Raw genomic sequence first — 13,748 nt, forward strand, 5'->3', positions numbered from 1 at the left:
AAAACCATCGTACAGGACTCATTACACCCCGGTCACTGTTCAAGCTACTGCTGTCTGGCAGGAGATACCAGTCCATGAAAACCAGAACAAACAGACTACAAAACAGTTTTTATCCAACAGCCATAAGTGCATAGAATAGTGCTACCTAAGCATAATTCTCACCACTTACCTTTGTCAAAGGGCTATGTGCAATTTTTGAATGTGAATGTATGTATGAGTGTGTCTCCCATGTGTTTTTAGCATTAATATGTATACAGTAGTTTTTTTATTAAGGTATTTATTTACGCATCTACTACCTCAGCTGATGTTTTGCACTGAATAAGGACCGCACTTAATTTTGTTGTACTTGTTACACTGACAGTAAAGATATTCTATTCTATTCTATTGTGTATTTCAGGTCCTGCCTGACAGTGTTGTGTTTGAGATGTTCCTGTTTGTTTGAAGAGATTGCTGAATGTTTGTGATGAACAGTCGACGGCTGACTGGTTCTAAGTGGAACAACACAACAGTTTTTATTCCATCACTCTGGACCTCCTGCAACATGTTTATTGTGCACAACAAAGTCTGTGAGGTGTTCTTTAAAATGTTACACTTTATTTCTTAAAAGATATATAAATGATGTTTCTGAAGCCTGCTGCTCAAACGTTTCTACATGAACACAATTATGTGCAAACTTTTTGGATTGATGTTGAAAATGTTTTTGAAATGTTGTGTGAACTTGAGGAAAATAAATATTATCTTGCATGAAGAAAATGATCTAGACAGTAGTCATGCATTTATGTGGAATATTTAAATTTTACACACTAAGTTTTATAAACAAAAATGCAACAAATATTCACCAGTTCATACATGAACTGAAGTCGGACTATGAAACACTAAATGAAGTGAGGAGCCATGAAGACGGTGATGTCTGTACTGTGTGTATGTTTACATTCTCCTTCATCTTTGTCGTTTTCCTCCTGTTGTTGCGTTGTTGTTTCTTCATGTTGTGTACTACAGACTCTGTCTTTGTGTTTCTTTATCTGTTAGCATGTTGGACAGACAGACATCTCACTCACTGTTAACTTTCCCTTCACAGTTTATTCATGCAGCTCATTACAACTGGAAGAAGTTTTACATTCACTACAGGAACAACAACAGATGCACCGTCTCCATGGTAACCACTCCTCATGTACACACAGCACATGATCACTGCATGTACAAAGAGCTTATGTCGTCCATGTTTGTCCAGTGCATCAAGACAGGAAAACCACCGACTGCTACAGAAACAGTTCAGCCTGCAGGGACACAGCCGCCATGTTGGTGCTAATCTGTACTACAGACTTTTACGAGGATGCCATGTTGGAAGCTGTTCATAGCAATATGTTGTTACTAAAGCAACAGTGTGGCACCAACATGGTTGCCATGGGCTGAACTGAGTGTTACGATCATTGATGCTAACACTGTCAGGATACAAAAACTGTAAAAAATACAAAATGATCATGTATCAATTGAAGCCTTTACAAATCAAAGACAATTAATAAAAATCCCTTCAGAGGTCACTGGAGGTCATGGATCAGGAAGGGGAGGGGCTACAGCCGCTCAGACCGTGGATGTATTGAAGACATTTGACCACAGGGCACGCTGTCGAGCCCACGGTCAGTGTGGTCTATTTAAACATCAAATCTGTGCAAAATCTGAACGGGCTCTTCTTGTTTATGTCTGAGGTCATGAAGGTAAATCCACCAATCAGCATGCTCGATTTACCTGTGTGAGCGGGGCCAGCAGGAGTAACACTAAAGCCTCAGTCTACAGGATCAGCTGCTCTTATTGATCTGAGGATAAATCTGGTCTAGGACCTTGCCTGGTACTGGTGTTCGGTCCAGATCAGCTGTGACGGGTTTACATATTAATATGGATCCACTGGTTTCCTTGAGAAGTTCTGCCCTACTCTACTCCGATTGGCTTACTCTGGTATTGTTGCTGACCCAGTTTAGATGAAACCACAATGAGGCAACTGAAACAGGTGTGATAGTTCGAAGCTGGATGATTATATCAGGACTTTCACAACAGCCAGTGAGAGAGAGATTCTGGAGCAGCTGATGATGTTGCTAAGCAACAGTAAATATTCCAGATCTTGAGGCTAAATTTAGCTAGACAGCGTTGTTGACGGTGTCTCACTGAACCTTTTTCTCATCCTGCTGGTTTAGTATTAATGTTACAGAGTTATTGTTGAGTTGTTGCACCTCATCAGCCTCCATTTCCATCTGCTCATGGCGAGGCACCATGTCACTCCCTCAGGTGTGTTCATCTTCATTTGTGTGACCTCACAGAGAAGAACACCTGTTGTGAGTCTGAGCCCAAAGACACAAAACTCACCATGAGTCCACTATTCCGTTCTTAAAGTACGTCCATGGTCAGATCAGTGTCTTGGTTTTTTTTTTATGTCAGTTAGCTTCACATATTTCTGGAGGCGGAGTCAGTGTGTTCACTTCCTGTAGGGGGCGTGGTGTTGAAGGGATTGCTACTTGCAGGCTGCAGCTGGATTCATTAGCACCATTTATCAGATGATGTTCACAAAAAGTCGATTGTGTTAGTCTGAAAGTTTCATGTTGGTTTATCAATTATTTCATTATTTATTAACTAAAAAAAGATATTGATTGGTCCTGACAGGACTAACTCTTCCGTCAATTGGACCAATAGAAACACTGATCAGGACTGAACACATTTATCTACCACAGACTGATGAAGTTATATCAGAACAGATTTATGTTATTAATATTAATGCAGAATTAAAGTGGTTCAGATTGAGACTAACAGATAATACGAGTGATATGGACCAGGAATAATTACATTATAATGAGATGTTACAGGGCTCATATTAATGACTTCAGGACCACAACTAATTTACAATGAGCAGAATGAGTTCTGGTGGGGACGGATGTTTTTTCTTATTCTGGGATGTCTGACAACATAAAGGGACAGTGGGCCCAGTATGACCAGTGTACTGGTGGTGTCTGATGATGAAGTCATGATGCTGCTAATGAGAGAGCACGAGAGGAAACAGGAAGTTTGATCTACTACTGTGTATATCAGAGAGAACTACAGAGAATGAGATTAAATGTTAATGACTGTTTGAATCGTTATGTCTCAGATTTGACTGTTTTGTTCTTTAAGATAAGGATGTGATGTTGGATCGTCCACCAGGTGGTGCCACGATCCTCTGAGTGGAGCGGCGAGGAATGTGGTCATCAACCTGAGACCCTGCAGAGAAGAAGAAGAAGATGGATGTACATACTCAGCTGCTGTGTGTGGTCATTTACTCAGTATGCATCAAATTGTTGATTATTGATATTAATATTGAGTATTGATATCTATGAACACTACCAGCCAGGGTGAATCCTGACTGGTGGAGGTTGCGGGAGCCAGTCAGGGTTTTTGGACAGGGGGGCCCCCTGCTGGTTGGAGTGGGTGGGACTGATTTGGTCATACTGATGACATCATGGACCGGTCCATCATAGTTTCCACGGGGGACGCCACGAGCCTCGGCCATCTGAAATAATGAGAGGAAACATCTTAGAATGACCTCCTGATGAACTGATTGATCAGTTAACTGATCAGCTAGCTCATCAATCAGACTGCAGCTGAACCTGTTAACAACCCGTAGGTGGTTTACTTGTAAAGCAGGTATTTAGTCACCTTGCTGCGGGCTCTGATCCTCTTGTAGACGGCATCCGGAAATGCCTTCCTGGGGATGAAACGTCCCGAGCCTTCAGTCACATTCAGTTTTCCATCCTCCAGAACAACCCGACCTCCACTGATCACCACCGAGGCCACGCCACGAAACTCCAAACCCTCAAGGATATTCACCTCCACCGTCTGCACACAGAGAGGCAGCATAAGAAGGAGCAGCTAATGATGATCAATGATGGGTTTTGATTATGGATGATGAGGATGATGATGATGAAGATTGGATTCACCAGGTTATGGGTCTTTGCAGAAACGGTTTGGGTCTCCTTGGGGTTCCAGACAACGATATCGGCATCTGATCCGACAGCAATCCGTCCTGAAAACAGAGGACACATCAGATGTCTGACTGTGAACTACAGATGCACTAAATTTCATTGCAGTGAGTTTCCTCCTCAGGCAGAGAAAAAGATGAATCAGACTGATACCTTTACGTGGGTACATGTTGAAGAGTTTGGCAGCGTTCGTGCTCGTTACAGCGACAAACTCGTTCTCATCCATCTTCCCCGTACACTACAGGATGACAAAAATCAAGATACAAGGTGAGCTGGTGTCAGCAGAAAGATGTAGCTCTGTCTCACTCTTAAGTTCATCCTGTACTCCAATACTTCAAGTGAAGTGGAAGCTTTTTTATAGTTTCAAGTCACATTTGTACAGTTCATAATGTGGAGACTAGTTTTCTCACCACAGCTCTGTCCCACACCACAGACATCCTCTCCTCGATCCCATTGGTTCCCTCTGGGATCAGAGTGAAGTCGTCTTTACCCACAGCTTTCTGAGCAGTGGAGAAACTGGCCTGAGCACTGGACGTCACCTGGAGGTCTCCGCTAGAAGAAAACACACATAAGCACCTGTCAGATTCACCTAGAAATCAAATGTTGAGGTGGAAGGTGACACTGCATTTATGTTAACCATGCTACCAGAGAGACTTACTAACAAACAGTCATACTCACCATGCTAACAGAGCTGTCAAGTACTGTGGTGTTGATGGGTCTGGGTTAAGAGGCGGGCTCATGACGAAGGCAGCAGCTGTGGCCCAGTCTTTGGACCAATAGTGAGAGCCGTCAGTGGCAAGGCCAACTGTGATTGGCTCTCCGTACACCACCATACCTGATGACAGGAGCGGGAGGATGTTTAAATTACAACATCTGTCAGAGCACCTCCCATCCAGTGCTCCACAGAGTCATCTACTTCTGGTATCAGACAGCCTGAATGATGAGGCCTTCAGATCTGAGCTAACAACTCATCTTTTCAACCCGTTGTGCGGTCAGATTTTAGCCTTTGGAGCCCCCATCAAGACAGTAAACAGAAGAGGGAGGAGCAGGCTACATGCTAATCTAAGCAGCATGCGTCTTAACACTGACTGACTCATCCCTTATAGAGGATACAGAGCTGGAACATTCAAGAAAGTCTTCAGAAACCTCAACGGTGACAGCAGGTGTGGATGACGTTTTTTTAAGTCACTCCTTAGTGTCTCATGGAGGTTGAGGACTGAACCTGTGGACTGACGGACCTGGTCTACCTGGTCCACCTCAGAATGCGCCAGTAATAGAAACAAAATCTAAATCACATTTATAATGTTCAGGGTGAATCTAATCTGAATTAAAGAACAACGTGGAGTACAGACGAGTATGATGATGTCACCTTTCTTCCTGGCTTTGGCGATTACATCAGCAGCAGACTTGCTCATCACCTTGGTAACATACAGTGGACAGTTAGCCTGTTTGGCGATGGTGACGGCCCGATACACTGCCTCTGCCTCCACCTGGTGGACAAAGAAAATGTGTTTACAGGTGTGTTCAAGGTGATTTACAGGTTTAGCAAAAGGTGTGTTACAGGTGATTTACATGTGTGATTACAGTTGTGTTACAGGTATGCCAGATGTAAGTACAAGTATGTTACATATGTATTTACAGGTGTGTTCCAGGTTTGATTTCAGGTTCCAGGTGTAAGTACAGGTGTGTTCCAGGTGTAAGTACATGTGGAGATGAGCGTGATCGAGGTGCGGCTGCAGGAGAGAGAGGTAGAGAGGGCTCAGGAGACCAGCACCAGATGAGTGATTGATAGAGCTGCACCCAGCTACTAATCACTCTCTCCCTTTAAATGCAGTAGCGCGCTGGGCCTCGGATGGGAGATGCAGGGGAGGCGCTCAGGAGAACAGGCGGGGAAGCTGGATGTGAAGGCGCCGACCGAGACGCACAAGCCGCATTCAGTCCTGGACTATAATATTGTGTGTAAAACGATTTAAGCTAATAAAAGGCTTAAATCGAGATCTGTGTGCATTGGTGCTTGCTAAGACGACTCATGTTAACCCAGAAGCGGCTACAGTAGAGGTGTGTTCCAGGTGTGTTTACAGGTGTGTTCCAGGTGTAAGTACAGGTGTGTTACAGATGTAGTTACAGGTGTAAGTACAGGTGTGTTACAGATATAGTTACAGGTGTAACTACAGGTGTATTCCAGATGTAAGTTCAGTGTGTTCCAGGTGTAAGTACAGGTGTGTTACAGATGTATTTACAGATGTGGCGGCAGGTGTGTTCCTGGTGTAAGTTCAGTGTGTTCCAGGTGTGATTACAGGTGTGTTTCAGGTGTGTTTACAGGTGTGTTCCAGGTGTAAGTTCAAGTGTGTTCCGGGTGAAAGTTCAAGTGTGTTCCGGGTGTAAGTTCAGGTGTGTTCCAGGTCTGTTCCAGGTCTAAGTACAGGTGTGTTACAGATGTATTTACAGGTGTGACTACAGGTCTGTTCCAGGTGTAAGTTCGGTGTGTTCCAGGTGTGATTAAAGGTGTGTTCCAGGTGTGATTAAAGGTGTATCCAGGTGTGTTCCAGGTTTAAGTACAGGTGTGACTACAGGTGTGTTTCATGTGTGTGTACCTCCTCAGGGTGAGATAAAACATGTCCTTCAGGTCCAGTGATGCCGAGGCAGAGAAGCTTCTTCTGTTCCTGAAACACAAAAAAGTTTAAATTCAGTGCATTTGGTTTTAAAAACACTGAAAGCTCCCGTCTCATTGGTCAGGTTAAATTACCTCATCAATGATGTCACCATTCTCAGCATGGACCTGTGCGATGGCTCCGAGATCCCGGATGACCCCGAACGCCTCATAGAGCTGAAACCACGGAAAGAGGAAGTAGATTCAGTCAAATTAAGACATTTACATTTACATTCAGGGTATTTAACAAACTTACAATAAGTACAATCATTTATCATCATATGAATAGTCATGAAGGTGCAGATGACCTGAGAGTCAGAGCTCTGGTATTTGTCTTTGTAGGCCATGAAGAACAGGAAGGAGTTCACGCCTGAAACACAAACACAGGTTATATAAAACCAACTTAAGAGAATATGTTTGTATCCTTACTGCGGTCATTGTACCGTGACCTCTGACCTTTATCTTTGACAAGTGTCTCCAGCTCCTCGTACAGTCCGTCATGCCAGCGTGTGATGTCCAGGTGTAGAGAGAAGTCACAGCATGCCCTCTGCTCCGCCGTGTCCCTCCACTGATCAAACGCTGACAGTAAACTCATCCCTGGCTCCACCAGTACGTGATCCACTGTGAACACAACCATCACTGCTGTAACTGCTGCCCTCTGAACCTGATTGATATGTATTAATAGGTGATTGGCAATAATCTGACTGATTGTGGTGGTTCCTCCAGACACGGCAGCTCTGGTTCCCTGGTAGAAGTCGTCAGTCGGGTTCAGGCCTTTTTGGGGAGCCTGCAGGTTGGTGTTGGCGTCGATTCCTCCGGGGATCACCAGCTGACCGTACGCATCCACCGTCCTCACGCCAGACGGGATGATCAGGTTCTCCCCAATCTGCCTGATCAGGACACAGGACAGGAAGTGTTATGATGTCAGAGACAGTCAAGGTAACAGATGGACACTCGACACACCTGGAATTCAGGTATTCATGTTGAGTGAGCTTAAAGCCCGTAGCTAGTCTGAAACACCAATAATGAATAATAATCCATATATTGATATTTACTTGATAGTCCCATCTTCGATGTAGACGTCAGCATAGAATGACTGGTCATCATTGACGATCTTTCCTCCTTTAATGATCAGACGGTCGCCCTGGAACAGGCAGACAGAGAGGATGCTGGGTGGTTTGAAGTTATTGATCTTTAGGTCAGTTTGAATGTCTGATCAGACTTATGAGAAACAACACCGATCAAAGTCAGCTATTTGACCTTGTGGCAGGTGACAGATGTGACTCCTCAGGTGTTTTTACCTGCTGGTGTGACCTTCAGGGTCCTGATAAAAAATCAGATCAATACATCCTGTAGTTTACAAAATGGCAGCTGGTCCCTCATCCTGTTAAAATCTTTAAACTTGACTGATCAAGTTGACGAGTTGGACCAGAACACAAAACACACGTTCAGAACACACGTTCAGAAGGCACGGGTATGGAAGAGGATTAGGGACACATGAAATTTTTTTGGAGTTCTGACTTTAAAGTCAGAATTCTGAGAATATAATCAGAATTCTGACTTTAAAGTCAGAGCTAAAAAAAAAAAAAAAAAATTCACATGTCCCTAATCCTCTTCTGTACCAGGACGTTCGACATCATTAACACAATATTATTTGGGTTATTTCAGTTGAACTGAACAAATCATCAGAACTTCACAAATATATAATTATATGATCTCACTGTACAAGTGCCATGCTTTGACTTTAGGCCACGCCCACAGTAATGATGTCACAGGGGTTAAAATGATGTTGAGCAACAGGAAGTGAGGTAACTTTCAGAATAATATAAATGGATCCTGGGCAGTGCTTTAATGTTTCTTATATAAATTAAATGTTTTATTTAGAATCAACCTAAATCATCATCATTGATTATTATTATTATTATTATTATTATTATTATTATTATTGTTGTTGTTGTTGTGGTTGTTGTCCTTGTTATTGTTGTTATTAATAATAATTGATATCTCAGCATCACCACAGCTTCACTTCCGAGCCGAGCCGAACCGGGAGGGTCTACAGCAGCTGGACTCCAACAGACCGACTGGTCCGGTCCAGCCCGGATCGGCCCAGGGTATCTGATCCAGTTCAGACTGATCCGGGTCAGGCTCGGTCTGGTTTTATCGGCTCACTGACACGCGGGGCTGCAGCATCCCGCCTCACCGGCCCAGCATCCTCCCTCTCCTCCCCGTTATCCCGGCTCCGCTCAGCTCAGCTAGCTCTGCTCAGCCCGGCCCGGCTCGGCTCGGCTCGGGTTCGACCTACCGCGGGTCTCGCGCTGCTCTTCTTGGTCTGGAACGACATCCTGATCGATCTGTGATCGGCTGATTGATCCGCTCACACTCACACACACGCTCACACTCTATTGTTGTCTCCGTCACCTCTGACGTCACACTGCCGACAAAACACACACACACACACACACACACACACACACACACACACACACACACACACACACACACACACACACACATTCGGTTTCCGGTTGGGAGCTTCAAGATAAAAGCCCGGTAGAGTAACATTTGCTTTAAAGATCTTCAACCAACAAACAAACATTGATACTATCACTAATCAATAAAATCAGTATAATGATTATAATAAGGCAGATCAATCAAGTCCTCATATCTGTGCAGCCACAAACATCAAATGTCTAACAAGACTGAAACTATTATCAACATACAGATCAGCTAATTTTCTCTTTATTATATTTTATTCATTGCGTTTCTATTGATCTCTTATTGATTTCTTATAGATCAGCTTTCAGAACTGTGACAAATTACATAGTTTTCCATTCAGGATGCCAGAGGAGGAGGGAGAATTCCCTTCAAGGTTCCAGGTTCCAGGTTCCAGGTTCAAGGGCCAGAAAGTCATGGGAGGGGAAATTCTCTCTTCTAATGAATCACCAGGGGATCTCTGTCCTGGGAAGACCTGATCCACCTAAACACCAGGACCTGACTCTTTTGTATTTAAGTTGGGACCATGTGGAGGACTGACAAATGTTGGGGATCTTCCCTCCTTGCAGCAGTTTTACAGAGATCTGATTCATCACACAGAGTCTAAAGCTCTAAGAATGATCAACTCTCCCTCACTAAGGAGAACTTCCAACACAGAACTCTGTCTGAATCAGTCAATTATAAACTCGTCAGACAAACTCAGGTCTGATGAGAGTCTGATTTCATCTCTGTATTTTCATCCAAATTAAACAATCAAAGAAATGAAACAGATCAATAAAACCAAGTTCATGTTAAACATATCAGCTTAAACTCTGTTGTCTGCACATGCTTTTATTTTGAAAGCACATCCCAGGTAGTAGTTTATGTGCTGGATTCTAATTGGTCGCCCACCTGCTGCAGAGGAGACAGACATGCTGGTGCAGTGGCAAGCTTTTGCTTCAGTATTGGTGTAATTATTGATTGACTGATTGATTGAGTTCAGTGGCTATTCAGATGTTTTACCAACACAGTATAAAGACATCACAAGTGAAGTGCAGAAGTACTCGAGAAAAATGTATTTAAAGTTTTAAAAATAAAAGTACTTGTGATTGATCCTGTCACACAATTATGATTCTAATAAATATGCTAACATTTATTAGAATCATGACCACTAAATTATGTTTTAATATAAACAGCTGAATTGGCATCGTAATCATAAATCATACTGACCAGTAATCTGATTAGATCTTAACATGAGGTATGTATGTAATGTAACTTAATAATCATTAATTTGATCAATGTATTGATTAGTTTTATCATCTGAATCTGTAAAGCTGTCACACAAATGTAGCGAAGTAGAAATACTCTCTTCAAATTCATGAGAGTAAATGTACATGTAAAATGAGTTACTTCCACTGAAGATACTCCAGCACAGGTACAAGTACAGTATTCAAATACAGCTGAGGTAGTGAATCATTAATTATTGGACAAAATTAAGTCATTTTCTTAATGGGTCCGGTGCAGTTCTGAGGTGATCAGATTTCAGGTTCAGGATTAAAATCAATCAAATATCCAAAAACATCAATCATCATTCACAAACAGATGTTTAAAATAAATTTTAAATAAATGTGAACCTCTCTCTTGCCGTAGTGTTTTTCTTGGGCGTGTCCTGTTGGAAACACCACCGTCTGCCCTGTTCCTCTCGCTGCGTCTCCTCCATCATGGCTGTCACTGCGAGTTCGAACGACGCGGCGTCGCTGCGTCTGGGGACTGAACGACTCAAAGTTCAATGTCTTGTTCTCGAATGCTCCCTCGACGCTGCAGAACATCCCACCATACTTCATCCGAGGGCGAGGAGAGTCGGAACCGAGGCGGGACAGGAGAGAGGAGCAGTCATCCTCCAGAGAGCACCTCCTTTCAGACATCATGGACGCCTCTGGACTGAGTCGAGACGAGGAGGAGGGTTGGCTGAAGACCTCAAGCGATAAATGAGGAGACCAGAAGAAGGAGGAGTAAAGGGAGCCATGGAGGAGGGGAGGAACTGTGACCTCAAAGACAGACACAGAGAGGAACTGATTAAAGGGAGGAGGAAGAGAAAGAGGAGGAGGAGGAGGTTTAGCTGACAGATCACACATCAGATTGTCCTGAGAGGTTGTTGGTTTGAATCCTTGTTGAGTCTGTTCATGGTTTCATCAGAGCAGAAACAGACAACATGATGAGGTTGTCAGAAACAAAGTCTGTTCTAACCTGGAGATGTTTCCTCAGACTGTGTTTCCAGGTGTTCCTGGTGTTCCCTGGTGTTTATTGGTGTTCCCTGTTGTTTCCAGGTGTTCCCAGATGTCCCCTTGTGTTTTCCTCTGCTCTTGTGTCTGAGAGAAAACAACATGGCGGATCCTCCAGAAGTTAGCGTAGCTGCTATAGCCTTAGAACTGAGAGTTGATTTTCAGTGAAGAAGAGAAAAGTTTCACTCTCCTGTCTTCAGTCAGGGTTTGATTGGTTGCAGCTCTCCCCTGCTGTTGATCTGACTGGTTGGACTGGATGTAGGGTGACTGACAGATGATTTGTCCAATCAGCTGCATACTGATGTACAGTTAGGTAGCTGTCCCTCTCCAGATGATTCTGACAGGTAACGCTGTGCTGTAGAGGAGTCTGACAGATGACCTCAAGCTGATGATGACAACGAAATTAGTTCTTTTTGGTTATTGATTGACTGAAGAGCATCCTGGTGATCACAATGACATCATCATGTGACATCACAGCGAGGACTCCAAGTCACCAGCAGAACATGTTTCAGAATCAGAATACTTTATTGATCCCTGGGGGGAAACTGTTTCATTCATTGTTTCATATGTAGTCGTCCTATGTCTCGTATCACAACCACGGGTTCATGTGGAGTCATGGCCTGAGACCACTGTTCAGGACTGTGTTCACACATCTGTCAGAGTGGAACCACTGGATGTTTCATCAGGACATTTTCAAGCCGTCTTTGTGGAGACAGAACCAGAACCATTTTTAAACAAACATGATTTTTCCTAAACTAACTGGAGTATCAACCCAGTGATGTCACAGCATGTCTGACCGACATTTACTCTGCTGACAGGACTGCAGACACACACACACACACACACACACACACACACACACACACACACACACAGGTCACTGCTCATTACTGCTGATATGCAGTAAATCTGAAGACGCTGCACTCTGAACTGGATTTCATTGCCTGTCATGTTCACTTTTTCACTTTATCCTACAGACACACACACACACACACATACACACACATACACACACACACACATACACACACACACACAGACACAGACTCAGTGGACCGTGACAAAGTCTGTCTCCATGTCAACATGAAGATCTCATGTTTTAAACTGGAAGTCACCTCCTGTCAGACTCTCAGTGTACATGTACACAGAGTGTATACATGTACACAGAGTGTATACATGTACACAGAGTGTATACATGTACACATGTACGTAGACACAATAAGCGGTATGATGTATTCTGTGTCCACCATTTTAATAAGTGATGTCATCAAACTGTCGACTCTTCAGATGTTAAGACTTACAGCAGATAAAAAAATATCATCTGAATAATAAAACAGCAGATCAATTTAAAAGCTGATCAGTTTCATTGATCAGTTTAACACTGCAGGCAGATCATTCACATTGAAATGGTGAAGACGTCAGTTTACTCCGTCACCAAACATCAGATCAGTTTAAAACAAAATGAAGTTCATGGTGACACGACAAGATAAAAACATTTAATCTATAATTCAAATGTTAACACGTCCTGGTTCTCTCTGGTGGCAGAGTAAAGTGAAGAATGCATTAATTCATATCATCTTAATCAACAATATTATATAATATCATATCATATATATTAGTATATATTTGTTTGTGTTGTGAAGTTATTCTGTTATTGATTCTTTACTGTGAAATCTGATCACATGTGAACTGAAACACGTTTATAACCTGCTGCAGTGAGTAAACCATCAACACACACTCACACACTCACACACTGTCTCACACACTGTCACCTGCATCGACCTTCAGCTTTGTGTCGTCACATCAGCATTATTGTCGTTGACTTTTGGCCTCCAGTGGACCTCTGACATCATGAAGAGATGTCTCCATCAATTTTTGGTCCCGAGTTGGTTCAGACACACTGAAGGTTACTAACTGTAACCTGAGGTCTGTGAGTGAGGCTCCACACTGTGACAGCATTCACCTTTTGGAAGCTGGAGCAGCCAATCAGAACAAAGACCAGACAAGAATGCTCATTCAATGTCTAATGCTTTCTACTGTGATTCTACTGTGTGGAGAAATCACTGATGGAATGAATTAATGAATGAATCAGTCAGTAGCCTCATTAACCAACACACTCGTCTGTGAACTGTTACCAGTCAGCTCAACACTGAAGACAACAAGCTGAGTTTACTGTATTAGTTCAGCTAATGTAGCTAACGGGTTCAAAGTCAACTAATTGAGCTAATGCTAACAGCAGTCCAGCCAGCTGAGGTAAACTGAATGAAGTCCAGCACCAGGTTGATCCAGAGGTCAGTGTGTTTGTTTGTGTGTGTGTGTGTATGTGTGCATGTGTTTGTGTGC

At 43.1% G+C, this 13,748-nt stretch overlaps 1 protein-coding gene across 2 annotated transcripts; it reads right to left on the bottom strand.

Moving 5' to 3' along the window:
- Positions 1-1,060: 1,060 nt before the first annotated feature.
- dpysl4 (dihydropyrimidinase like 4) lies at positions 1,061-13,640 on the bottom strand. Of its 2 annotated transcripts, none has more exons than XM_037081765.1 (15): positions 10,758-13,640; positions 7,707-7,795; positions 7,357-7,541; positions 7,108-7,272; positions 6,960-7,021; positions 6,748-6,828; positions 6,596-6,664; positions 5,371-5,491; positions 4,680-4,836; positions 4,412-4,553; positions 4,155-4,239; positions 3,960-4,045; positions 3,679-3,858; positions 3,367-3,532; positions 1,061-3,243 (listed from the first exon to the last, which is right to left on the bottom strand). In XM_037081765.1, the coding sequence occupies exons 1-15, from the start codon at positions 11,256-11,258 to the stop codon at positions 3,152-3,154; spliced, it is 2,181 nt and encodes a 726-aa protein (XP_036937660.1). In that variant the 5' UTR covers positions 11,259-13,640; the 3' UTR covers positions 1,061-3,151. The 2 variants fall into 2 exon arrangements, with proteins under 2 accessions (XP_036937660.1, XP_036937658.1); XM_037081763.1 differs by lacking the exon at positions 10,758-13,640 and adding an exon at positions 8,954-9,092.
- Positions 13,641-13,748: the final 108 nt, after the last annotated feature.

This window comes from Acanthopagrus latus, chromosome 20 (assembly GCF_904848185.1).
Source record: "Acanthopagrus latus isolate v.2019 chromosome 20, fAcaLat1.1, whole genome shotgun sequence".
Classification (NCBI taxonomy): domain Eukaryota; kingdom Metazoa; phylum Chordata; class Actinopteri; order Spariformes; family Sparidae; genus Acanthopagrus; species Acanthopagrus latus.